Source organism: Pelecanus crispus, chromosome 3 (genome assembly GCF_030463565.1).
Source record: "Pelecanus crispus isolate bPelCri1 chromosome 3, bPelCri1.pri, whole genome shotgun sequence".
Taxonomy (NCBI): domain Eukaryota; kingdom Metazoa; phylum Chordata; class Aves; order Pelecaniformes; family Pelecanidae; genus Pelecanus; species Pelecanus crispus.
In genome coordinates this window covers 90,451,945-90,478,565 of record NC_134645.1, presented here as the reverse complement: position 1 = coordinate 90,478,565, position 26,621 = coordinate 90,451,945, and the positions used below count along the sequence as shown (strand labels likewise).

General features: G+C 39.4%; 1 protein-coding gene across 4 annotated transcripts in view; it reads right to left on the bottom strand.

Annotated features, from left to right (window-relative positions):
- Positions 1-26,621, bottom strand: part of MDN1 (midasin AAA ATPase 1) — a 109,904-nt gene that overhangs the window by 42,414 nt on the left and 40,869 nt on the right. For 3 of the 4 annotated variants that reach the window (XM_075706638.1, XM_075706639.1, XM_075706641.1), the window contains 25 exons: positions 23,951-24,095; positions 22,701-22,830; positions 21,864-22,097; positions 20,346-20,543; positions 18,704-18,912; positions 18,044-18,166; positions 16,819-17,016; positions 16,620-16,727; positions 15,335-15,523; positions 14,132-14,221; positions 13,762-14,022; positions 13,344-13,614; positions 12,458-12,617; positions 12,039-12,155; positions 10,599-10,807; positions 9,884-10,029; positions 8,788-8,990; positions 7,496-7,716; positions 5,214-5,327; positions 4,324-4,456; positions 3,545-3,654; positions 2,733-2,866; positions 1,868-2,028; positions 1,390-1,510; positions 91-301 (listed from right to left, as the gene is read on the bottom strand). In XM_075706638.1, coding sequence (XP_075562753.1) covers positions 91-301; positions 1,390-1,510; positions 1,868-2,028; positions 2,733-2,866; positions 3,545-3,654; positions 4,324-4,456; positions 5,214-5,327; positions 7,496-7,716; positions 8,788-8,990; positions 9,884-10,029; positions 10,599-10,807; positions 12,039-12,155; positions 12,458-12,617; positions 13,344-13,614; positions 13,762-14,022; positions 14,132-14,221; positions 15,335-15,523; positions 16,620-16,727; positions 16,819-17,016; positions 18,044-18,166; positions 18,704-18,912; positions 20,346-20,543; positions 21,864-22,097; positions 22,701-22,830; positions 23,951-24,095 — 4,196 coding nt within the window. The remainder of the gene's footprint in view (positions 1-90; positions 302-1,389; positions 1,511-1,867; positions 2,029-2,732; positions 2,867-3,544; positions 3,655-4,323; positions 4,457-5,213; positions 5,328-7,495; positions 7,717-8,787; positions 8,991-9,883; positions 10,030-10,598; positions 10,808-12,038; positions 12,156-12,457; positions 12,618-13,343; positions 13,615-13,761; positions 14,023-14,131; positions 14,222-15,334; positions 15,524-16,619; positions 16,728-16,818; positions 17,017-18,043; positions 18,167-18,703; positions 18,913-20,345; positions 20,544-21,863; positions 22,098-22,700; positions 22,831-23,950; positions 24,096-26,621) is intronic. The other variant, XM_075706640.1, reaches the window with a different exon arrangement.

The following is a 26,621-nucleotide window of genomic DNA, read 5'->3' as shown; positions in this document are numbered from 1 at the left end:
AGTGAACATTTCACATCCTTCCTATTTGTATACAAAAAGAATGGAGATGGCAGAAATCATCCTGTTCAGCTCTTCAAAAGTGCTACCTACCCAGACTAACATCTTCTAAATTATTGGCTCTAATTATCAGGCCATCAGCTTGCAGCAATGCTTTCTTCATCTTCCATCCAGTGGCAGCAATTTTCAGACAGCACATTTTTTCCTGCAATCTACTTTCTCCAAAGGCCAATCTTAGCTCCAAGATGTTAAGTGGTTTGCTGAGAATTTTTAACTGCGAAAAACATTCCATGCCCAGTTTATCCTGGAAACACAAAAAGGACATCTGAACAAGTGGCAATTTGTTTCAGCAGTGCTAACAAAACAACCACCAAGATCTGTAACTGCAGTCAGAACTAAGATTTCAAATTCACATGCACATGACTGAAGTGCAAGTATATATAAACCAACCTGCAACAACTTAGCAACAATTCTTTTGTAGCCCTACTCAATACAGCAGGAAGACAGAAATTCAAATAGTTGGCCTCAATTCCTCCTTGTCAAGGTTTTTTTTTCCTTCATGAAGAAACTACATAGATTATGCAGACAAACAGTATCTCAACATGGCAACTTACCTAAACTAAGGGTAATAAATACACAAACTAATAAAAAATGCCAGAAGCTACTGTCACTTAAAAGAAACTGGCATTTTACACCTGCCATTTAAATACCTTTGCCTAGAAAAATCTCCCGAAATTCTCAGTAACCACTGAATGTTCTTTAAAGTTCCACACAGCAACTATGCGCATTTTTGAACAGCCGAGTATCTTTGAGACATAAGGCCATAAAAACCTAGGTCTAATTACTAATCAACATAAGCAAGCTACATGTCTATTTGTGCCCTGCTTTTAAAAGGGACTTATATTCTTTAGAAGATTTTAAGATTTTTTTTATTGAATGACACCAATAACTTAAGAAAAAAAAACCTGTCAGAGTTAAAAGGCTATGTCTTGGTAAGTCACAAGGCAGCCCCATCCTATGCTGTATAGAAGGAAGTACATGGTCTATTCTATACACACATATGTTCACTAAATAAGCAAGTGGCATATTGATACTCACAAGTCTCCAAAACAGAGTAAATAGGAACATTTTTATGTTTGCACATCACCCTGTATTAACTAACTGCTATCTATACAAAGCATAATTAATAGTAGAAATGCTCTCTGAATAACTGATATATTTCACAAAAAAAGCCATACGTTAACATATGGTGAAACTGTCTTTTTAATCAATTTAACAAGTCCAAAAGGAATGTATTTTTTCTGGCCTGGAAAGCAAGTGCTGCACGATTATTTTAAAGCATATTTGGACATCACTGGAAACACAAATCTTTTGCAAACAGAGAACCAATACCTTAAAAGGAAGAGGTCTTCCTAGAGACTTCTGTAATATCTTCATACTGGCAGAAACACCAGCAGGATTGGCCAAGCAGCTCTGAATGTGCTGTGAAACAGATTGAATTTCCTTGGAAACCCTTGGAGATGGGGGAAAAAAAAAAAAATCCCACACAGTTAACCCAGAATTTGAGGAAAAAGGCAAAAGGACACAAGAGAAAGGAAAGTCCCTTCTCTTAACCTTTCACTAAAGGGGCAACCTAACTTTAAAGTACAGGAAATGGGTAAAAATTCTAGATGATCGTTTGGGCAAGAAGCAGTCCAATAGTAAAAAATCTGAATTTTAAAAGTGAACAGCTATTTAATACATTGCACTTGCATCGCTAATGGAACACAGCTTGGACACTACCAGCAAACAATGTGAATTAGCTATAATATTAACAAAAAGGGTAATTTATACAACCATTTAACAGAAACACAAAATCAAAGCGACTCACTTATGCTGATCTGATCCAATAAGCATCTGAGGAATTCTGTCAATTAGATGCTTCATAACCCAGTGCCAGTGCAGAGACAGAAGTGACAACCCTGGTGAATCCACTGTCAGAGTGTCAGAGACCGCCCAGAACCGGTCACGCCACAGCAAGCAGTATAAAATCTAACAACAAGCCAAAAAGGTTACAGTTTTCGCGCTGCTGAGCCTTGCATGTTACAGAACACTTTTTACTTCAACCAAGAGAAAATGCAAAAACATTGTCACTTCCATTAATTTCAGAATCAAGCAATGCTTTAATACTTAGTGGCACACAACTAGCACTCAACTATATGTTCTCTAAAAATAGCGCAGGACTCTGCTGGCAGGTAGAACCACACAAGTCAAAACCAAGCAATCCCTGCACAAGTCTACAATGTCATTGTCAGATTTCAGCAAAATGATCTTCACGGTCTGAAAAGGGAGAGGGAGAAGTGAACCACCCCTGTGACCTGCATGTCAGCTATCCAGGTTCAGGTAACTTTATCTGAGATGGATGTGGATACTTCCTTTATCATTAGTGGAGAAAGACAGGCACTTCTATGGCACAATGGATATCTAGGTCCCAGACATGCACATTTAGGTAAGACAATTCCCACCCTGAGTATCTGCAGGCTGAAAACCTACATTCCACACAGAAGAAATGAGAAGATGGAGCACACTGAAAGACAGCCACTGCAACAAACATCATCATTTGCCTCGTGTCAGGCATATTCTGAATACCAATAAACTGCAGTTTATTTCATGGTCTCTGAAACTAAAAATAATGTTCTGCACACTGTCCAATTTCACATAACTCCCATTAAGAGTGCTATGAAAAGTCTACTCACATCATGCATGTCATCATCACTTAAGGCCACCTGAGTAGACTTCACCCAGTGAAATGCAAATGCATCCCAAAGTTCAAAGAAAGCAGCAAGGTTGACCACAATTGCATGAGGAAGGCAGCTGTAACTTCCTGGATCTGAGGTTTGGGGAAGAGGAAAAGAAAGGGACAGACTGAATATTCCAGACACATCACATGACAAGTATGGGTTGCTTTCTGATCACTAGATCCTCTCTGTGGCTAGGAGGAAAAATACCCTGAAAAGATCTAAGAATCAAAGTAACAAGAAGTATTCCTTCACTTTTTGCACAATTCTCTATTACCTCTACACGTATAATATAAAAAAAAAAAAAAAAATCCAGAATGAAGGAAACATTGATCAATTGCTTCTATGCAACATACTAACTTCATCACTAAATTTTTGCCCTTTGTTTTGGAAGTAAACATCCTCATTACATAAAACAATAGAAAGAGGATTAGAACAAAAGCACATCTGAAGATGGCTTGCTAGCCAAAGACAAAATGCAATTCCAATTTCTCTCCACCATCTTCCTAAAGTTTAGATAATTCAGAGAAATGACAGGCACTCATAACCTAGTAGAGGCTGGACATAAATGCTGTAGCATAAGGTATATTTAATTTAAGAATAATGAGTTACATATCGTATTAGTCCTCATGTGACTGCTTTACATTCACATGATCTTCCTTCGCACATTCAGGACATAACATGTTTAAAGTACACATTTCATAACGGCACAAATTAACCATATTTCAAATTGACCATAGAACCAAAAGGAACAGCGAAAATCAACCCACCTTTGCGGAAATCTAGAGACATTCTTAAGACACTATTTCTTGGCTTCTTGCTGGTAATCAAATTCTTCTCAGTGTAGCTTCTTTTTTCTCGTTCAAGAAATAATACTGCCCTGAATTAAAAGTAAAGTTGCTAGAAACTCAGTATCATTTTAAAGCCTCTGCCTTATGAGAACGGTGAACTACAGAAAGTTACATTTGATATTTCACTCTATTATGAAAGAAGAATCAAGTGCAGCATAACTAATTGGTTGAATATGGTTTCTGCAGAAACAAGCTGCAAAAAAAGCAGATTCCTGCAATTAGCAGGAAGGAAAAAGTAGTAAGCTACTAAGCAGATGCAACACCACCATTACACATTTGTAGGATATGTGAGTAGCTGCTTCCTTATACTGTAACTGCAAAATCTGTGTATTTTTTGCTCGTATTAGGAAAAGCAGTCCAAATCCAAAAGCAGGGCAACTACTTAAGTTTTATGTCAGAGATTCCACACTGCTGCTTCTGCCCCTTTTATGCTTTATCCCACAGTTCTGGTTTGCCCTTGAATCACTCCAGCCTATATGGGACGCTGGGAGCTCTGCTCCCTATATGAAGCAATTTGGTTTAGTCTGCATCTTCAGAAAACAGAAACAAAGCATGTAAACACTGGGCAGCGGTTTCATACAGGTATTTAGGATCACATCTATCGAAACCTAAAGACATACTTGGCAGATACTGAAAGTGTTGACATAGCACTGATTACAGTCATTGGGCAGTCTTCACAAGCTTTTTTTGTAACCTACCGATTCGCTACAGACTTCAAGAGGATTAGTAGCTGATCTGTGTGTTCCATTTCTGTATCAAAGTTCATCGAATTTCTAATGATATCCAAAAACTGCATATTCCATCTTGGGTCCAGAGGCATTACATGTTCATCTGGGAAGGCAGACAAGACAAGACAGGACAGCAGCAGAAACATTATTCAGTGAAAGACTTCCCTCAATCCTCCTGCCTATGCAAGCACATTAGAGAAGGCAAGAAGGAAGCCTAAGAGGAAGGCAGAGTCTTAAGCTCCCTCACTCTAGATATTCAAACAGAATGTAAAAACTCGAACCATGAAAGTAAATTAGCCAGTGGTCAGAGTACCCAAAAAGACAGCCTGGAAACTCAAGTCCAACTCCCTTTTCCTTCACAGTCCAGGCAAGATACTTAGGACCATCCATAAAGGGTCCAGTGTCACCATATGTAGCTTTCATGCACCTAAAAAGCTTGGAAAGGAAACCACACACCTGAGCTCCCTGTAAAACACTGAGGGAAAATTACAGGCTTCAATGTAGGTTTCAGATAGGCTAACATGCTGAGAAAAATGCTGAGAAAAAACAGGATGCCTAAACTATATAGTCAGAAAGGCATTAGAAATATGCATCACTCTTAAGAGCATCGCTTAACTCTGAGCTGTAGGAATACACCTGGGTCACAGATACCCAGTCAGGATTCATAGTCATAGGATGAATGCATTTAATTGCCATATTTGCAGTTCTAGACAGCAAGAATGGCTTTGTTGTTATTTCTTTTGCAACAAAAGCAACAAAAAGCCTTTGTTTTGTTACACACATTTCTTAAGGGTTGCAGTGTGTTCAGAGAACAAATAAAGGAAGCACCCATCTCTTACATCAGTTTTTTTCAGAAGTACCTGTCATAGTTGGCTGCAGCAACTTGATCATGTTACTGACTCCAGATGAGAGAGGACTCGCATAGAAACTACCAAGGGCTACAGCACCTGCTTCCAGCTGAATCCGCACTGGATCTGTAGGTGAAGGGGGGAGAACGTAGGTGTAGAAGAGCATTTAGTACAAATAAATAAAACTAACTTCAACTGAGCCAGCACAAGCAGCCTGAATCTCATCTGTGCATGCACTCCGGACATGCTGGTTCCTCTTATTTTGTATTAGTTCCAAGAGGTCTTAAAAGCAGTCAGAGTATCATGGCTAAAGAGATAAATCCAGTAAAGAGTTCTAATTAAACTCATGATACTTCATGTACGCTATTAAAAATACGGTTTGTGAAAATCTGTGAGTTTATACCTTCAAGTCTTCCTCTCAGTACATCTGGTTTTGATTTTTTTTTCCAATTAAGAAAAAAAAAAAAAAGAAATCACATAAGACCATACCTGTCATTAAAGTATCTTTCCAGATATTTTCTAGTTAATAGACAGATCTACCTGGAAAGACAGTAAGATCAAGGGGGAGCAATCCCATTCATGTAGGGACAATACAGTCTGACATTTCACACCACACAAGGAAGCTAAGTGTGTGAATTACTTGGACTAATGCCTGTCTAAATTCTCCAGAAGTTTAACGTGATTAATGTAATTACGCAGTGAATACCTCATCTCAGCTGCTATCCTGAATGTTCAGACAACACAGCTTCAGGAAATCTCAGTTCTGCATCTTGCTGGCTTTCTAAGTATTTGCATTTTAACACCAAATAAACAGAAGGTATTTTACCATTTTTACTATCACTATTAGAAAAAAAATAGTGACGAGAAAGATATATTTGCTTACATAGGCCAAGATGTATCCAAAAATAACCGTAATTCAGAAGTAGTACAAGTTACATGCATGCTTGAACAATAAAAGGCAATGTTTAGCCCAAAGCCTCCTCTTGTCCCTAGTATACACAACCTGTTTCTGTCTTTCCCTGAAGCCTCAATGCCCTTGATTTAGTGTGGTGTGGTGGGTTGACCCTGGCTGGATGCCAGGTGCCCAAAGCCGCTTATCACTCCCCTTCTCAGCTGGGCAGGGGAGAGCAAATGTATCAGAAGGCTCACAGATAAGGACAGGGAGAGATCATTCACTGGTTACTGTCACAGGCAAAACAGACTCACTTGGGGAAAATTAATTTAATTTATTACAAATCAAATCAGAGTAGGATAATGAGAAAATAAAAACTAAATCTTAAAACACCTTACCTCCACCCCTCCCTTCTTCCCAGGCTTAACTTTACTCCCAAATTCTCTACTTCCTCCCCCCCAAGCAGCACAGGGGGACAGGCAATGGGGGTTGTGGTCAGTTCATCACACATTGTCTCTGATGCTCCTTTCTCCTCAGGGGAAACACTCCTCACACTCTTCCCCTGCTCCAGTGTGGGGACCCTCCCATGGGAGACAGTCCTCCATGAACTTCTCCAACGTGAGTCCTTCCCACAGGCTGCAGTTCTTCATGAACTGCTCCAGCGTGGGTCCCTTCCATGGGGTGCAGCCCTTCAGGAGCAGACTGCTCCAGCGTGGGTCCCCCACGGGGTCACAAGTCCTGCCAGCAAACCTGCTCCAGCGTGGGCTCCTCTCTCTCCATGGGTCCACAGGTCCTGCAAGGAGCCTATTCCAGCGTGGGCTTCCCATGGGGTCACAGCCTCCTTTGGGCACATCCACCTGCTCCGGCTTGGGGTCCTCCCCGGGCTGCAGGTGGATATCTGCTCCCCCATGGACCTCCCTGGGCTGCAGGGGCACAGCTGCCTCACCATGGGCTGCACCAGGGGCTGCAGGGGAATCTCTGCTGCGGTGCCTGGAGCACCTCCTCCCCCTCCTTCTTCACTGACCTTAGTGTCTGCAGAGTTGTTCCTCTCACATATTCTCACTCCTTTCTCTGTTGCACAGCAACATTTTCCCCTTTGTAAATGTGTTATCACAGAGGCTCTACCACTACCACTGATGGACTCAGCCTTGGCCAGCAGCGGGTCCATCCTGGAGCCAGCTGGCATTGGCTCTTATCAGACATAAGGGAAGCTTCTCACAGAGGCCACCCCTGTACCCCCTGCTAGCAAAACTTGGCCACACAAACCCAATAAATGTGGATAGTTAAGAACTTTCATATCAGATCATTTGAATGGTCTGAATGTTTTCTTAGAAGACTTAGAATTTGTGAAAATATAATAAATCAGCCCTTAGGCAAAAGAGAAAGTTAAATAATTACATACCAAGCACCTGTGGCAGATTTTTGGCTAAGGAGTTAAGCCATTTAACTCTCAATGTCCAATCTTGATTGGTTGCCTTTTCTATGAACAATTTCACTGAAGCCTGGAGAACTTCCATTTTATCCATCCAGTTTGCATCTATCTCAACAGCACTGAATTGGAGACTCTCAGGATCAGTGGACTGCATAATTTTTTGAAGATCTTGCAGAGTCAGTGGTAGTGTCCTGAAACAAAAAGAAGCACAGTCCAGTAATCAAGTGCTTGAACTGCCAGTTCCAGGAAAGAATGTATTCTGCAAATCAAGCTACTCAGCATGCAGCCATCTTCAGGCAAGAAGGCAGCAATGCAATAATCTCTCCTCTTTTATTTAGCTCTAAAGCCATTTTCCAACTTCAGATCAGTTGGGGGTGTCTACTATTAGAAACTCACTATTACCAAAAATTCATGCAGTGCCAGAAGTGAATATGCACAGCATTTCGTTGAGAAATTATAGTTGATTTGTGCACCAGAATGATATGTGAAGGTAAGTTAAAAAAGACAAAGATGGAGAGAAGTGTCCTTGATTAAAAAAAAAAAAACAAAACCAAAACCAGCACATTGCTAAGATTTTACAATTTCAACATTATATCTTAGTACTAACTTCTACAGCTTGCTCTTTCTTTGGAAGCAAACCACAGTACCTGTCCACAGTACGTCACTGAGCAAAGCAGGCTGTGACGTACAGATTTTGCACCAGTGTTGTGAAAATAACAGTTATATTGCACAAGAAATCATTAAAAGAGTTCTTGCATATGGCCCCTGCACATGAGACTTCTTTCAGACAGCTCTGTTTGAAGGAGGCAATTTGTTTTTTCACCTGAAGCTACTGGACCTAAAAGAGCTGATGAATAATTGTTTACATGAAAGCAGGAAGTACAGAGGATCATTAGTATATTTAAAACTAATTAAATACTCATTTTTTTAAAGCGCAGAAGGAAACAGAGAGAGATTTTCGGGGCTCTTATTACCTTGTAAACCCAGTGTTTGCATTCACATTTTCTGCTAAATGCCTACTCCTAACTCCTAATGCCAAGTATTTTGGACTGAAGAATAAAACAGTAAATAATCAAACTGGTCTTTGTTACCTTTCCATGCAACCACTACAGGTGCCTCAGTTACGGAGTGTGACTGCCACAGTCTCTACCCACACAATTTGCTCAAGACAAAGTTTTGCAGGCCACACTGACATGCCACCAGTATTTCACACGTATCTGGTTTCTTACTCATTTATTAGACAAAAAGTGTTTCTTGCCTACCTGCAGTTTTTAAGGTTTAGTCTATTCAGACAATACATGAGGACCTGTGCATCACTCCGGACTGTTGAAAGAAGCGAATCTTCTGCTGCAAACAGACCTGTAGGTAGGGAGTCTGGCCACAATCCCACTGCTAGCAGGGAGTCACCCCAAATTTCATGGGAAGCCAGAGATGAAGCATGCTTCGTAACCAATTCTAACACAAGCTACAACAAACAACCAAAAAGCAGTTTAGAATCATATTCAAACATGTATCCAAGTACAATAGCTCAGGGAACTCTTTAATTACATGGATTTCTTATGAAATCATTATAAACCAAATGTTCTACAAACACTATATAGCCTACATGATAAAAGTACCAAAACATTCCAACTGTAAGTGAAATAACATACTGTACAGCTTAAAATAGGAAATGAATATTGCTACTCAAGATGACAGTGTGCACATTGTTTCAGGCTATAGATTAATCAGTATTAATATCCCAAAGTCTCAGCTGAAGCTCTTAAAAACAAGTAAGCCTCAGAGTCCAACTAGAATATTCTCTGTCTCCCTTATGTTGCAAAAGTGAGCCACTATCTACAAAATGTCCAACAAACCATATTTATCCCCCAGGGAATATCTTAGTTAAGCACATCCCAAATTGACAGTCCTTATGCAACTCTTACTCATCTGACCTCTGTCTCCAGTAGCATGTTACCAGGCTGAGAAAATATGTCATGAAAGGACAGGTGACAGCTGAAATTCACTGTACTTCACCACTCAACACCAAAAAAAACCCCCCAACTTCTGGAGCTTCAACTGATCTGTTAGAGTAAGTTACATGCAGAACTGTACTTCTTACACTGGAACCAAAAAAGGCTCAGAATCTAAAAGACACAGAAAATGTCCCAATGCCACTTAATCCCCCCTCTTCATTACCTGACAGATGCCTGAGAGGGTGTTTAAAATGGTTTGGTTCATCTCTCCAAGAGCACCATCTTCATCAGCCCCCTGCTCAAGCACTTAGGAAACAGAGGATCCCAAACACTAGCCTCATGAAATGGTATTTTTCATGTATTTAGATGATGTAAGAAAAGCTTTCAAACACAGGACTTTTACCTTTTGGTTAATCTGCAGTTGTTGTGAGCGGCCATAAACTTCCCAACAGGCTCTGTAAAACGACTTCACTAATCCAAAGCCTCTCTGTATCTGCTGCACAATTAAAGCAGCAGCCTGAAGCAAAGGTGACAAAGATAACACAGAACCTGAAAGATACACAGCATTTAGGGCGATATGAATGTTTATTAATTGTCACCCCTTTAATCCTCTGAGGACAAACAACACATTAGGCCCTGAGGAAGATCCAAACCAAATGAATCCTACTGGATCCTGAAAATTGAATGGGTTCTTACCAAGGTTAATAAGAAAATTTGACAAGACTGTAAATAACAGGTGACAAACTCAAAATAAGACATGAAGCAGCTGAGTGAAACTCAGTGTCATCTTGCTCCAAAGACCAACTTGAACAGGCCTTGTGCCAACCCTCAGTTTTGCTGATTTTCACTTAGAATTTATTACCTTCCCTATAGCAATAGGCAACTGATACTTGGCAGCACCTGATGTCTCCTTACAAAGCACACCCACTTCCCATCTTTTTATGATTTGGGCCTGCTTCCTGAGAACACAAATAAACCCCCAAAACAACGTGATTATACTTTTATGCTTTTACTTGTATTGGGACATAACAATAAAATAACCAAGCTTTAATATTAAAGAGTTAATCCAAATATATGCAGTGAGCCCAAGTTGTTAACACTGAACAGACTTTTCTTACCTGCTATTGCCACCTTGGTTTCTGAATGCACAGCCATAAGTGCATCACAGATGCTATCTCCCACTAAACCCAAACCATGCAGGAGTAACTTCAAATCCAAATTGTCCAATACATTTCCATCGTTCTCCCCGGGAATGTAAATTTCAATCCCACGATTCCGCATGGCTCTGGATATTTCCCCATGAACAGGATCCATGGAAAGGAAAAGTCTGATGGATATTAGAATAAAAGGGTTCAGTTAGAAGGCACCTACAATGATCTAGTCTAACTGCCTTACATTCTTAAGATGTAACTTTAGGGCTTTAGACTAGCACTCCAGAACCACCACATGTGCTCTTCCATAAAGTAAATTCGTCTTCATAAAAATGGGGACACTGATATCTAGAAAGCCAGAGACATCTACTGAATTTAAATGAGAAACCTGTATGAATAATTATACTTTGAAATTAGCCACAGATATATTGCATGATTTTTAACTCTGTTATATCTGAGCTGTGTCTATTTTATCATTTGCCTCCTTACCAAAAAAAGTTAAACTATGCCTCTGAGCTATAAAGAAGAATTTTAAAAGTCTTAGCAATGGCTTCAGATAAATTTGTGCTATTTGAAAACCAAAGTATCCAACACCCGAGTAGTTAATACTATCAGTAAACATCTCTTAAAAGCAAGGAGAAAAAAGAACTTGAGATACAATTCAGCCAAAACAGGTTTCTGGAAAGTCAAGGATCTTGTTTCCAATTCAGAGGAACCAGAGCATATCAGTCCCAATATTCTTTTCATAAATTTATAAAGGGTAGGAATTATACAGAATACTTTGTATGTTCTCCTTCCATCTTCCCCAGAGACTACTTCAGGTCTGAGAGAATACAGGCTGTCTGTTTGGTGGGGTTTTTTTGTTTGGTTTGGGTTTGTTTGGGTTTTGTTTTTTTGGTGTGTGTTTGGGGTTTTTTTGCGGGGGGTGGGGTGGGGGGGGTGGGGATGTTAAGTTCTGTCACTGCAAGAAACTCAGATTTATGGATGGGATGGAAAAAGCTGGGAAGAAAATTATGTCCCTATACCAGCTTTCATTACCAATATACCTGAATACTTCACCATCTTCAACACATGTATCCTCAGCTGCATTGCAGTGAGACAGGGAAGTGCTGAAATCCTAAACTAGAAATGGGGAATCAAAGCAGAAGTATGCTGCTATGAATTTTCCAGCGTAACAGTCTGTGCTGCAACAGGGATATAAAGCCAAGCCTCTTAAGCTCTCTACCACATGCTCATCGCAGCGCAGTTTTCTTCCTTTCCACACAGTGTCACTACAGTACATGGCAAACTGAACAGAATTCAAAATACCAAAAGACTGGCTCACTGCTGACATTTTTTTTTTTTCTAAACCTGCTATTTGGTCGGGGCAGGGGGGAAGCCAAAAAAAAAAGCAGAAAAGCAAAGCACCTGAAGTTTGGATGAGGAGCTATTGTAGGAATTGTGCCATCTATCACACCTCTCTCGCTCATGGTAAGAACACCTCCTGGTTCAAGTAAAGCATTCAAGCGGTCCAGCACAGAAGGGCTATATTCAAAAGAAATTTATATGGTTATAAAAAGGTAACAATCTCATCCCTTTCTGATCTGAAATCAAAATGGTACCAAGCAAAAAGCCAAACAGCTAATTACGTTATAAGGTAACAGGAAAAGTATCAACTGTTAAGCTGTCTAAGAAGGAAGACACTCTTCCAGAAAATGTAAGTTACTGCTCCCATGTATTGTTATCAAATGCAGAATGTTCAGCTGTGAACTATACAGTAAGAGAGAAAGTCAATTAGGGAGGTTAGGGGATCTACTCAGTGAAACAAGGCCACTAAAATATCTTACTTGCAGAAGTTAACATTGTCCATCAACAGCCAGTCTCCAGACTGCAAGGCCTGAACCAACATCCCATCCACCCACTCGAAAGTGCCATGGCTGTTGCAGTCAGCCGCCTGGACCTGCTGCAGCTTGAAATGCCGGAACTCCTCTACCAGGTGAGCAAACTCTGAAAGGAAGTATATCTTGCATCAGGACTTACATTACTTCCTGTTCCATTCAAGAAAAATAGTAATTATTTTGTTAATAAACATATATGCTTCCTACTTTCTAGAGGAACATAACAGCAGAGGCTCCAACTCTTCAAGTAGCCTCCCACAGGCAAAATCCATGAGAACACAGGGGGTTTGCAAGCACAGAGAAATATAAACTAGACTGACACTTTTCTCCCTAAACAGACACTTTTCTCCATCCTTTCTCCCCCATTAGATGAAGTCTGATGGATATTAAAGCCATATTTTAGACAATGATTTTTAAAAAAATAAGAAAAAAACCCAACCCATACATTATTCAGCTGACATTTGTAAAGCTCAGCTGATTAATGCTTCAGAGAACAAATACAAGAATAGAATATCCACATTCCCTTTCTTAGGAATACAAGATAAGAACTGTATTGCATCATATGTTGAGTAGCTCAGTACAGGAGCATTTGAGTGTGGACTACTGATCACTACCAGGTGTAACTACACAAAAAATAAACCTGAAGAACCATCACCAATGTAACTTTTTCAGAAGCTAGGCTGTTACATAAGTAGTATGAAGCAACAGTATTGACAACAAGAAAACCTACAAAACACCCCCAAGTTTTCTCAAGCTTTCACTGCAGATTTATATATTTCTCCTATTTTCTTCAGAGGAACATACAGTCTTACTACAAATTGCCCACCATACATACCTGCCTTTGAGTAAGAATTTATTTTGTTGTTTAGTCGTTGGGTCAGTACAAGTATTCCCTCCAGTTTGCTCACTAATTCAGCTGTAACACTTCTACCTCCTTCACCCAGAGATTTGGGTTTGTAGTTCAGGATGAAATTGCTCCAAGCACGCAGCACAAGTTCAGCATCATCTGCACAAATTTCTGTCAGGAGAAGACTGTCCCTTACTAGTGTGCTCACAGCATTCTCCACTTTTTCCAGCAGGCGCTGCCATGGCCTATTGATATCAACCTGCAAACATGCCATTATGGAGTTAGTTCATCCAGAAGACTGTGGTGCCTAAGGCTCCATTTGGTGCTTAAACACTGAGATCACAGTAGACTGGCCACTGTTAAGTAGGAAGGAAAAATACTGCCATCTTATCAAAACAGTATTTACCTGTTCAAATCCACCCAGGAGTTCAGTTGTATCCATTGCACTGTTCATTGCCATGATTTTTAGTCGATGGCCAGTCAGATGGGCCAGCAGCTCAACAAGGCTGGTTTTGCCGACAGCTGCCGGGCCCACCAGGATTACCATCCAGCTCATGTGCACACATTTCATTATAGACTCGAGGGACTGCAGTGAATGATGCAGAAGTGAGAGACTTCTGCCAGGACGAGGAATATAGTTGCCACGAGAAAGAACTGAATAACCAACCTGAAGGGATGAGAGACACATGGGTGAGTACTCAGAGGCAAATGGGAGCTCAGCTGTGCAAGTTGCTTCCTTCTCTCTCCACTCACAACACCTCTTGTCAACAGCTTACCTGAACATTATACGGAGTGATGTGAAACTCTCTGGTTCCTGTATACACGTTAGCTTCCTGGCCAAAAATGTCTCTAAATATAGATATAACCTAAAACAGTTGAAAGAGCGAAAGAGAGACTTAGCAGTCTTAAGTTACCCATTGTTCTAAAGATTTACTTCTAAAGTAGTCTTCCCTCTCAGCTCCACAGCCATGTGATACTAACACAGTTTAATCACAGGTGTAATTTCATTCAAAGTGCAGCAAGCAATTAAAGTGAGTGAGCCACCCCCAACAACCCCTTCATTAACCACGCTTTCCTGTGACTTGAAATACTGTAAGCAATGTTTCTCTGTAACAAAATACTGGGAAAGAAGTCACTCCATAAATAAGCTCCTTAATAACACATAAAAATACTACTACTACAGGAAGGGGAAAGTAAACGCATGAGAAAAATATCCAGTCACAGTCAGTAACTTTAGTCTTACAATCTGATTGACTTCTAGTTTAATACCATTTAAATGTTGTGAAATTAAACAAAAGCAAAGGATTTCTAGGCAAGAGAGGGGTTAAGTAGGTGTCAACAGTGGAATAACAACTGCAGTGAGCGTGTTTTATTAGAGGAACTTTAAGCAGAGTTTAACAGAATGAGGGGAGTAATTTGAGAGGCAGACGAAAGAAGTGACAGATAAATAAAAGTCACTAAAAGAAATCCAAGCCAGAACAATTTAAAAACACTGGCAGGGAAGGGCAGAATTACAGGCCATTATTTTTACTTACTGTACTAACACAAATGCTTTTTAACCATAACTTTAAAAATCTCTCCATATCTCAGTGCTTTTTCTCTTCTCTTCTCTGCTCCCTATCTTCTCTTTCCTCACAAACACGCATGCAACCCATACCACTTCTATAAGAACATTATTTAATACATAATCCCACAAGAATATGTTGTGTTTTGCATTGTTTAAAGTCCTTTGTTATTCTACTTGCCTTCATTTACACCAGCTTTCTGCTTTTATACTAGGAGGTAATTAAATTGATATTTTAAATGACAAGAGGCGCAGGTACATATGTTAAACCTCAAAACCCCAAAACAAACCTGTTTTTCTTTTGCAAGAGGTAATGTCTGTGAATGAATTGCAAGGCATCTTAAAATTTGCACTTGGATTTCTAGACCTACTTCCTGACAATCTGAAGAGCAAGGAAGGAGAACACATGGCTCACCCTTTCTTTGTCTTCCCTGGTTCTCATTCTTTCTCCGTATACCAAAAATACATGCTGGCCTGGATCATAACATCCTGGTGACTGGTCAACAAGCATAAGCTGGCACCAGCGGAAAAGATCACGTAAGTTGAACTCCCAAGGTCCTCCTTTCTGTCCCCACCTTTTTTCAGCCATTACTTCTTTGTCAATCTGGAAAAAGTAGCAATTAAAAAAAAAAAAAAAAAAAAAAAGAAAATCTTTTATTCCACCCATGTGCTGGTCTTCAAATATTTTTTAAAAACTTCAACTGAACTTCTGCCTTTGGCACTGCTTACAAGACAGAGGACAATAGAAAGAGCAACCTGTATTCACTTTTCTGAAGACGTTAGGAACTAAAGCTTGATTTAGTTTGTCTCTCCTCTACTAATTCTCTAACAGCTCAATTTTCCTTTTTACTTTTGCACTCTATAAATGAGTATTCAGTAAGATGCTGCCACAAAAGATTTAACATAAGGCCACAGAATACTACTTTAATATTACTGCACTTTTTTTGTTTCATGACATTAAGATGAAGCAAAATTTCAGATTCATGACCATAAATAAAATTCTTACTGTGAATTTTATATCCGGCACTTTGTGCAAAATGGCAGCATCTAAGCCACAAAATAGCTACTAAGTTGATGCCTTGCAATTAATGCTTGTTGAAAACCTTTTATATTAGCAAAATTTTAGATTCAAGCATCTCTGAATCCTTTGCCATAGACAAATCCTATCAGGAAATATTTTTCTTTCATTGGTCTCTCAGTGTTCCAGAAGAATGCCACATATCCTTATAAGCTTCTGCTTCTGTAAAGGTCAGATGCTGCTTTCACTAACAACATCCAATAATAAAGAGCAGATTAAAAATTCAGACTACAAACAGAAATACACATTTCAGTTCTTGTTAAGATACAGCTCATTTTGCTTGTGCTTCAAGAATAATGTGTTATTGTGGCAAACAACTCACTTCACCAAGCTACCAAACTATAACTGTTTCCACCTTTTGTAGAACAAAGCCTTTTCTATATTTTTTTTTCTTATCTTCTGTGAAAAATAATGCTTCTTCAGTTATCAACCAAGTATCTGATTGTAGTGGTACAAAAACTCAGGTGGGTTTTAGTGGTGTTTACATTCTTCTGCATATACTTCCATTCTGCTTTTTTACCCATGCACTTCTCTATAAAAATGCTTGGAAATGTAACATTAGACTTAATTTTTTTAATCTTACTGCATTCTGCCTACCAAATAGATTAAAATACATATTTACCTTGTTATTGAAAGCAACCATTTTGGCAATAATACATTTATCAATAGCAGGAAACAGCGTATTCCCAATAAACTCCATATCTTCTGCGGACAGTGGATCAACATACACCTGTAGAATCAAGAGCATACTGAGTGTTGATATAGTCAGAAAACTACAAGACAGGATCATGACACAGTTTAAACCAAACAAATAAGCTTGCCTGTGTAAATCTATTAAGAAAGGACTTGGGCAGACCCTTTCTTCCACCTCCTTGTCTGTACGGATTCTGGCATCCAAAAATCTTAGTCTTCTTGTGCTGTACTTGAAAATTCATTCCCAATTCTGGAACATAAATCTCTGCTCTGTGGTCAAAGCATGCGTTTAGCCCTTCTAATACAGACTGAGAAGCTAGATTCAGCTGAGGAAAGAAATAAGGATACAATATTAATGCTCCACAAAACACTTTTGCATAATCTGTAGTTTAACAGTCTGGGATACACAGAAGGTAAAATTCGATTTCCTTGCTGTTCTAGCACTGTCATATGTTATTACCTCCAGCTAGACTGTTATTACACTGGAGCAACAAAACTGTAACTAACACTTTTCCTTATGTGCATTTGTTATTTGTACTGTAGTTTCACCATGACAACAAAATAACTCTCCATTGTAAAATCTGTATGTTCAAGATGTTTCTTCTGAACTTACGTTCACACATTTGTAACATTCAGAGTTTTGTTTGTTTGCTTGTTTTTTAAATGAAGGCAGTCTGGGTTATTTAAATACCGTGGTTGTTTAAAGTGGTATTCTTCACAATAAGAAGGTATAAAAACAGCTAAAGAATTTAAGATTTTGCACTCTGCAATAATTAGAATGAACATTGCCAAGAAGTAAGCTCTGTGCATGCATGTGCTTGACAGCACTTGCTACATGGTATATGAACAAACCTGTGGTGGCAGGATAGCTTATACTGGCAAAATGGAACTCTTCTTCATCTCAATTAAGTCAGTACCCAACACAATGTATTAGTCCCAGCAAAACACCTTCATTTCAGTGAAATTATATCCATATAAGAGCATATGTACCAAAACTTCCGTTGACATTCTTCCCAAAAACCTTCAAATGTAAATCAAATCTATCCTTGTTTTTCTGCAGTAATTTAAGCTGGGATTCAATCCTTGTTCCCTTGTCTAAAAGAAGTCTAGCCAAAGCTGGTCTTTTACACTCCATCTATGGAGGGCCAATGGGCAGAGGGACTTAGAAGACGGAGATAAATTTTCTCTTCAGTGGAACAATCACTTTCAATGTGGCACCAGATACACATAACTAAAAGTAAGCAAAATTTATTTCAGTCATCAACCCTCAAAGGTATTTATCCTACATGCCAAATCATCACCTTTGCTCTTCCAGAACATTCCACTTTATTTGTGCCCCAAACTTGAATTTACCTCATCTAATACAATCCAGTGTCCAGCCTTTAATGCTGCTAGTAGTGGTCCATCACGCCAGGCAAATTCTCCTCCCTTTCCACCTTCAACAGGCAAGTCTGTCCCAAACAAGTCTGTCACATCCTGTGGGAGAAGAAAAGGGGGGGGGGGGGGGGGGGGCGGAATTATAAAACTCCACAAAAGTTCATAAACAGCCTTTGTTAACTTTACTTCACATTTTCTCCCTCCCCTTCAAAACAAGGCTAAAATGTAGGTATTAAAAAAATTTCAGTAATTACAAGGCGCTAAAAGCTTTTCCATGATAGGACTTCAGTGACCACCTACTATATTAAACTACAAAAAATTAAACTGGAACAGGGGAGCTAAAAAGCCTTAAAACTCGTTTCAAGTAACTTTGCAGAAGCCAAGAAAAACACAGTAGACAAAGATACACGTCTTCACTTGAAAAGAACAGAAAAATCTGGGAATTGGCATCGCTCACAGAAAATCACTGCTCTTTCTGGTTCCCCCTTCCCGTTTGTTTTTATCTTGAGACCAAAAAGGAAAAATTGACATTTCAGACTCTGTGCGAAAGTTAAAAGAACTACGTTTTTTAAGTTAAACAAAACCTCCCCCCACCCGCCATAAACACTAAGTTACAAAGATAATATTTTATGCTACCGTTTGCTCAGAAAGGTTGATTCGAACAAGACAGTTTCCCGAGGCTTTTGCTAGGGCAGCAACTAGACTGGTCTTGCCCACTCCTGGTGACCCCTCCAACAAAATAGGTTTGTTAAGCTGTAGGGCTCTTAACAGTCTTTGTGCATTCACTGCTGTAGTCCCGGCATTTAGAGCATAATCTGTAATGCTGTTCCTCTGGAGAACAGGGCCTAAAACAAAGGAAAGGCAAACCGGAAAACAATTAAACCAAAACGTTTATGCTGGAGTTGCTGACTGCTTCTGAACATGATCATTCTGTTAATTGCTGATCTCATTACAGCAAGCAATGGAAATCAAGCTCTCTGATTCTCAGAGATCAGGCACATATACTTTCCGTTTGACCCACAGCTGTGTCTCAGCCCATCTCTGCATATTTATGTTGAATTTTGCAAAAAGCACATGAATATATGATGTAATTTGCCATGAAACTTTGACACATCCTGGTTCATGACCCATCACTGAAAAATCATAAATCTGTCCTTGCTTCTGACATGTGGATCTAAAACTCAAAAGCAGCTTTTGAAGATTTGGCACTGAAGGATATAATTTGGTCATGTTATAGAACAACATGTTAATCTGTTCCATACACTGCCAGTTCTGTGAAGGAAGAGTGCTTTAATTAAATTGCACTGCTAGGCACATATTTTCTTTACTGTTATTATGACATACAGCGAGGAAAGAGTACAGAGCTCTGTCTGCCAAATTCCAGCCAGTATAGTTCACTAGGACATCACTCCCCAAATTCTGTAATACAGTATTGCTCAGGTATACAAGATATTAATCACCAATTTATCTTACACATCTTGATACCTGTTTAGTATGAAGGAGATCCTTCCTTTTGTGATCTAATTAGCAGAGGGAAACTAAGCAATTTACAAAAAAGCATTACCTTGTACAATTTTATGCATGACTAACACAATCCATGAATGTCAAAATGTTTAAAGATGAATGATTAATATAGCTTTAGGAACACACAGTTCCATGTATTAAAAACTAACCAGCTGAACTAGAAAGCTCAGAGTCATCACTTTTTAGTCCCGTCACTGTACTTTAAGGGTAGAAAGCAGTATTTTGGTAGTCCTGTTTGCATTAATTTGTCACATGAGGAACTGAAATGCAGGGACTAAATACTTCTGCAAGAATTGCAGCACATCTTTGAGAGGCTAGAGCAAGGCAGGGCATTAGTCTTCATTCTGTTTAGCACTGTACCCAGGACCCCTGCTTCCCATGCTTTACACAAGGGCCAGGATGAGCTGTAGCTTTAGTTAGTGGAAGTTAGCAGACATTCTGACCATGCAAAGTGACAGAAAATTACAACTCAAACAAGCTTTGTTACACCAAATAAGTATACTAAAATTAGGCCATTAACCAGTAATTTTAAAAACTCAAAGAGAGCAATTAACAGATTTATCTTCTTAATAAATGTGATAGAGTTGCAATCAACACACTTGGAGGCAGAAAAGGCATTTTTCTAAAGCTTGAGAACAAACCATATTGTTCTGTAATGGTTCAGGTATCCTACTTAGATTTAGTGAATAACAGAACAGAATTGGGAATAAAAGCCACAGAATAAATGCCCATCCACTCCCACAAAGTCTCTTGCCTCTTGGAATAAAAAAGGGGTGGATTCCCATAAAGTTGTCCAGCCACACAAACTCCTTCTCCTTTGTTCTGTCATAAATCTTTAGTTCATTCTTCTGATAATCAGTCAGCTCAAGGAATGGACTCATTTTCTCACATAAGAATGTCAGGCATTTCTCACGAGCTAATAAAGCCGTATCAGCTGAGCAGGATGTTGTACCTGTAATTAGAAAAGTTAAGCGTGCTTCACAAACATAACTAGGCATGTTCATCTTGTGACCAAGAAACTCAATTCCTTCACAGATGCTATTGTTGTGCAGTATTCTGTTTCAGGTTTATATTTCATGTTAGTGTTTTTGCTTGCCAGTGCTTCCAGTACCATTTAGCATGGACAAACTGTTCTGCAAGCAACAGAATTAAGGACACCTTATTCCCAAACCCCTTTCTTCTACCATCACTATCATCCTGATCCCTTGCCATAGTACTGCCAGGCCTTCTTCCCCTGCATTTCTTGTGGCTTTTCACTTTTTCCCCACTCCCATATCTCCTATTTATCAGCTGAGCCAGTGGACAAACATGCAAAGATGCATTCTGAACTATACAGATGATACAGGCTAGCATGCACAGATGCTGACATGTGGGGTGGGAGAGAGAGAACAATATGTGGTCATGTAATTCAGTACCATATCATCTCAGAAGACTCAATAAAAAACATAGGCTTTCTTAATTTGTGTGCTAGCCTTTGTAATATTATTATTACTATCCCTAATTTACTTAAGCTTGCTGTATTATTTGAACTTGCTACTGACACACAAAAAAGGCATGTCAATTACAGGATATTGTTAAATGGAAGTGAAAACTTCCCCCAGTGTTATCCAAAGCTGATGCTGCTATAGAATGTCCATTGTAAAACCCTACCCTAACTATGCTTTTGTTTGGTTAATAGATTGCTAATGACAAATTGTCCAGGAACAGGACACAAGGTGATGCATTATTGTCTTGACTACTAAACCATAAAGAGTTACTAAGGATCTGCCAAGAAGGAAAGTAGGGGAAAGGTAATTTTGGCAGGGGGAGACTGTGACCATCAACTCAATTAAAAACTAGAGAGACTACCACCCCCCACTCTCCTTGAGCATGCGTAGTAAGGTAAAATCATATTGTACCTTTAAATTTAAGCAAAGAAGATATGAACCAGTAAGATAAAAGTATGCTTAGCTAATTTAATGATTATGTAGTGGATAGGTGTGGTGTGTTAATTGTAACATATAAAAGGTAGAGAAAACTTTGGTAGGTGTGCTAGCTTTGTGGAATTACCACCTAGCACCCAAACTGCGCAACTGTGAGAATAAAACAATGTTTGGTCTCAGTGTGTGAAGATTGGCTTATTGCACACCGGGTAAACAAGCCCTATGTGGGACAACACCAGAAGAGTTCTGTGCCACCCCAAAGCATTTTGTTTGTATTCTACTGAAAAATATTAATACAAATATTATTAATACCTCATATTTTCTGCTACCAATGAGCACTGAAGACTTACCTGATCCTATTCCATCAATGTATACCAAACATGCAGCATGGATAAAAGACATCATTGGAGAAACGTAAAGAAGGCTATATTCCTTGGCAGAATTCGACTTTTCATCCTCTACCATGACATTCATAAAATTAACCCATGACAAGACATCTCGCACACTGAGAATACACTGGCGACCAAACTCTTGATTAGTCAGCCATTCAACAAAGTCCATCATGAGCTCTGCCATGTCTGCACCTGAAAAGAGAGTAAAAAAAAAAAAAAAAAAAAAAATCGATGCAATTATCAAATAATTTTATTAGTCACATCTACTACATTGTTGTACAGTAAGTATCACTAAAGTAGGTACAGCTGTAATGCATGAGCAACGTGCATGGGTACTTCATGTCCTAACCAGCAGGGTAACTGAAGAGTAAGCCCATGCCTGTGCTGTCATTACTGATGAAGAGTAAGCCCATGCCTGTGCTGTCATTACAGATCCTTTTAAATTCAAGTAACAAGACAGAATCAAGTGACTAATACTAACAGTGAAGCTGCTGGCAGAAAAAGAAGTGCCAATCCTTACAATGCCTGATACTGAAACTAAGACTGGGCACTGAAGGGCTGGGGATAATTCAGCTACCTGGATGGTGAAGTAAATACAGCCTTGATATTACTTCTGGCTAGCCATACACAAAGAGGGAAGAACAAAGTCCAACATATTTCATAACTGTCCTCAGAAGAGATACACTTGCAAGAAAAATGGACACAGTGGTGTAAATTCTGAGGAAAGTGTACCAGCCTCCAAACTAATTGTTTTCTTCAGAATGTTTGAATACTAATACACAGAGAAATACCCACTGTGATGGTTTATTCCACCCAGAGACAATCCTGGATGAAGATTGTGTTTTACAATCTGTATCAAATCATCACGGCCATTGCTTTGTGGACACCATATTTCTGTAAACCTGTTGCGCAATGCAGGAGAAAGCTGCAAAAAAGCAGAATGACATAGCAATTCAATTTCCATTACAACATATTACTTAAGGTTGCAGTTAACCAATAGCCTTGTAGCCACAGTACTTGCAAACACTAAATAAAGTGACCAAACAGACCTTTCCTTCTAATTTTGACAGGGCCACTTCGTAACAAAATCTTTGAGAGAATGTGGATTTTAACATTTCTAGTAGTGGCATCAATGCAGGAAATGGCTGATAGATGAGAAAGTTCAAAAGAATATGGGAATAAATTGAACTGGTTTGCAACCACCAAAGCTCCATTTCATTCTAGGACATCATGTATCAAACTGGCTATGTAATCTCCCTTTGCTTACAGCAGCAAACTACCAATCGTTTCTGTAATTCCTCTCTTCCTCTGCCTGAATTAGTCAAGCAAAAATCATTAGCACTAATGCAATGCAGAAGTAAATCCCCTTTAAACACATGGCTTTACAATGAGTTGTTCTGTACTGTAGAAACCTCTTTAAATGGAGTACCCATCTTCTTTTGGGTAAAAGAGCTTATAGCTCTTTTTTTTCAGTCCTAGCTCCCAACACTGCTTAAAAGTTGTTTGGTTTGGGGTTTTTGTTTGTTTATTTTTGTTTGTTTTTAAACCTGTCTTAAATTACTTAAAGCCAAACATCAGAAACAGATTTTTTTTTAATTTAATGAGAATGGTCTTTTGGGATGTTCAAATTCACTGAGAACGACAACATGACCTTTAACTTTCTGAACAATGTTAGGGAGAACAATCTATTACGTGACTTCACACTACTCCACACTCATGTTAGAGCTGGATTTACTTGCTTCACAAGCCACATTTCCTGTACTTGAAGTATTCTACATACCAAGCCTACCTAGAGTATTTAGAGGCCTGAAGTTTTCTTTGACATTCTGCCGAGTATTGACCTATATTGTCAAAATAATAGCACACAAGTGATGGAAAACAGGAGGAAAACAAAATCCTCCTTTAGAGCAATGAAGCAGATGCCTACTAGGAAGCACTGGATGCCAGAACTGGCATGATGCATTTTTGCATTGGACTTCCAATCACATTACGAGCTAACAAGACCAGAAGATGCATGTTGGACTTGCAGTTGCTTTGACATTTACCTCCTTTTTCCCAAAGTCACCTCCTGGGTTCATGGTTGCAAGGATACGAAATTTCTTTCCTGCAACTAATAGTTCTACCTCATTATCCTCATCATCTTGACCACCTTTTTCTGCAAGTACTAATGTCTTTTCAGCTTCAAGAACACTAAAGAGAAGGTAAAAAAAAAAAGTCACTTCATTTAAGTTTCATTTCACATTTCAAAAGGTCACTTAAAATGAAAATCACATTAATTGGTCTGATTAAACTTTCATTGCCCCACAATTTGTATTAAAAAATAAAATCTGTTCATCTTCCCTAATTGAGAACACTTCTGATTTTCTGCAGAAGGAAACTCTACCCAAACCTTGTTGATAAGGTTCAGTTCAAATGATCTGTCAAAAGACTTGTCTAATAAAAGTATACGTCTCACAGCTCTTCTTACAAAAGCAATAACAAAATTTATATTCATGGGAGCTAGATAAAGAAATCTGCACAATGAACCAGCCTTCAAACTGACAGACTATACATCTGAGATGCATTCTAGTAGGTTTTTGGGTTTTTGAGGGATTTTTGTTTATTTTATTAGCTGTACTTCAGTGTACACTAAAAGCTGTAAAAGTTTGAGCTGCGACCCTTTTAGAAAGACACTGCTTAGTATCACTGTCAAAGCAAAGAGGTTAACTGAATTTTACGAAAGAATGACAGCTGCACCAATACAATAAAAAAAAACCCAGCTTGTAACAGAGAGGGTTTGGGTATCGTGGAAAAAATAGCTGCTAATCACCTCAATGTAACAGGTAATCACAGAATCGTTTAGGTTGGAAAAGAGCTTTAAGACCATCAAGTCCAACCATTAACGTAACACTGTCAAGTCCACCACTAAACTATGTCCCTAAGCACCACATCTACACGTCTTTAAATACCTCCAGGGATGGGGACTCAAACACTTCCCTGGGCAGCCTCTCCCAATGCTTGACAACCCTTTCAGTGAAGAAATTTTTCCTAATATCCAATCTAAACATCCCCTGGAGCAACTTGAGGCCTTTGCCTCTTGTGCTATTGCTTGTTACTTGGGAGAAGAGCCCAACACCCACCTCACTACAATCTCCTTTCAGGTAGTTGGAGAGAGTGATAATGTCTCCCCTCAGCCTCCTCTTCTCCAGGCTAAACAACCCCAGTTCCCTCAGCCACTCCTCAGCAGACTTGTGCTCTAAATGGAATGACTAAAGTGAGGGATACTGCTGCAAGCAAATAATGAAATTAACTTTGTATTTTATGATTTTTTACACATGCAGAGAGAGGGAAATAACTAGATTTTGTTTCTGGTATTTGGTAAGATGCATCATTTTCAAGAGCTCACTGGCAGGCTGAAAATACTAATATTGCAGATGGTAAACAAGATTTGAAAGTTATGATATCATAGGAATAACTGAAGCATGGTGGGACAACTCACATGACTGCAGGATCATGATGGATGGCTATAGGTTGTTTCATAAAGACGTGCAAGGAAGAAGAGGAGGAGTAGTTTCACTCTATGTCAAGGAGAACCTTGAATGCATAGAAGTCAACTACAATGATTGTGGAAGCCTTACCGAATGCCTCTGGGTCAAGATCAGAGGGGTCATCTCCAAAGGGGAGACAGTAGGCATCTGCTACTAACCTCCAAACCAAGACGAGAAGGCCAACGAAGCAGTATTTGGGTCACTTAAGCAAGCTTCAGGTCAACAGAACCTGGTTCTTACGTGTGACTTCAACTACCCAGACATTTGTTGGAAGAACAATACAGCAGCTCTCATGTCACCCATCAAGTCGTGGAATGCATAGAAGACTGTTTCCTCATAAAAATGTTAGATGTGCCAACCAGGAATGAGGCACTGCTGGACTTGCTACTCACAAACCAAGAAAACCTGCTTTGTGATATCTCAGTTAGTGATAGCCTTGGCTGCAGTGATCACAATATTGTGGAGTTTGGGATCCTGCTGAGCATGCTGAAGGTTAGTACTAATACAAAGGTTTTAGATTTTAGAAGAGCAAACTTCAACTCACTCAAAGCTCAACTGGTAGGGATTCTGCGGGAAGCTTCCATGGAGGATAAAGGAGCTAGTAAGTGCTGCTGGGAGTTTTTCAAGAATGTTGTTGTAGTTTAACCCTAGCCAGCAACTAAGCACCAGGCAGCTGCTCGCTCACTCCCCCTGCCCCAGTGGGATAGGGGAGAGAATCGGAAGAGTAAGAGTGAGAAACACTCCTGGGTTGAGAAAAGAACAGTTTAATAATTGAAATAAAGTAAAATAGTAATGATAATAATAACAATATAATAAACAATCATCTATCTGGACTTCTGTAAAGCCTTCGACACACAACATCCTTCTCTCTAAATTGGGGAGATACGGATTTGATGGATGGACTGTTCGGTGGATAAGGAATTGGTTGGATGGTCACATCCAGAGGGTAGCGGTCAACGGCTCAATGTCCACATGGAGACCGGTGACAAGTGGAGTCCCTCAGGGGTCTGTACCGGGACCAGTTAATATCTTAATCAATGACAGACAGTGGGATTGTGCACACTCAGCAAGTTTGCAGATGACACCAAGCTGAGTGGTGAGGTTGACATGCCAGAAGGATGAGATGTCATCCAAAAGGACCTGGACAAGCTGGAGAGGTGGGCCTGTGTGAACCTCATGAGGTTCAGCA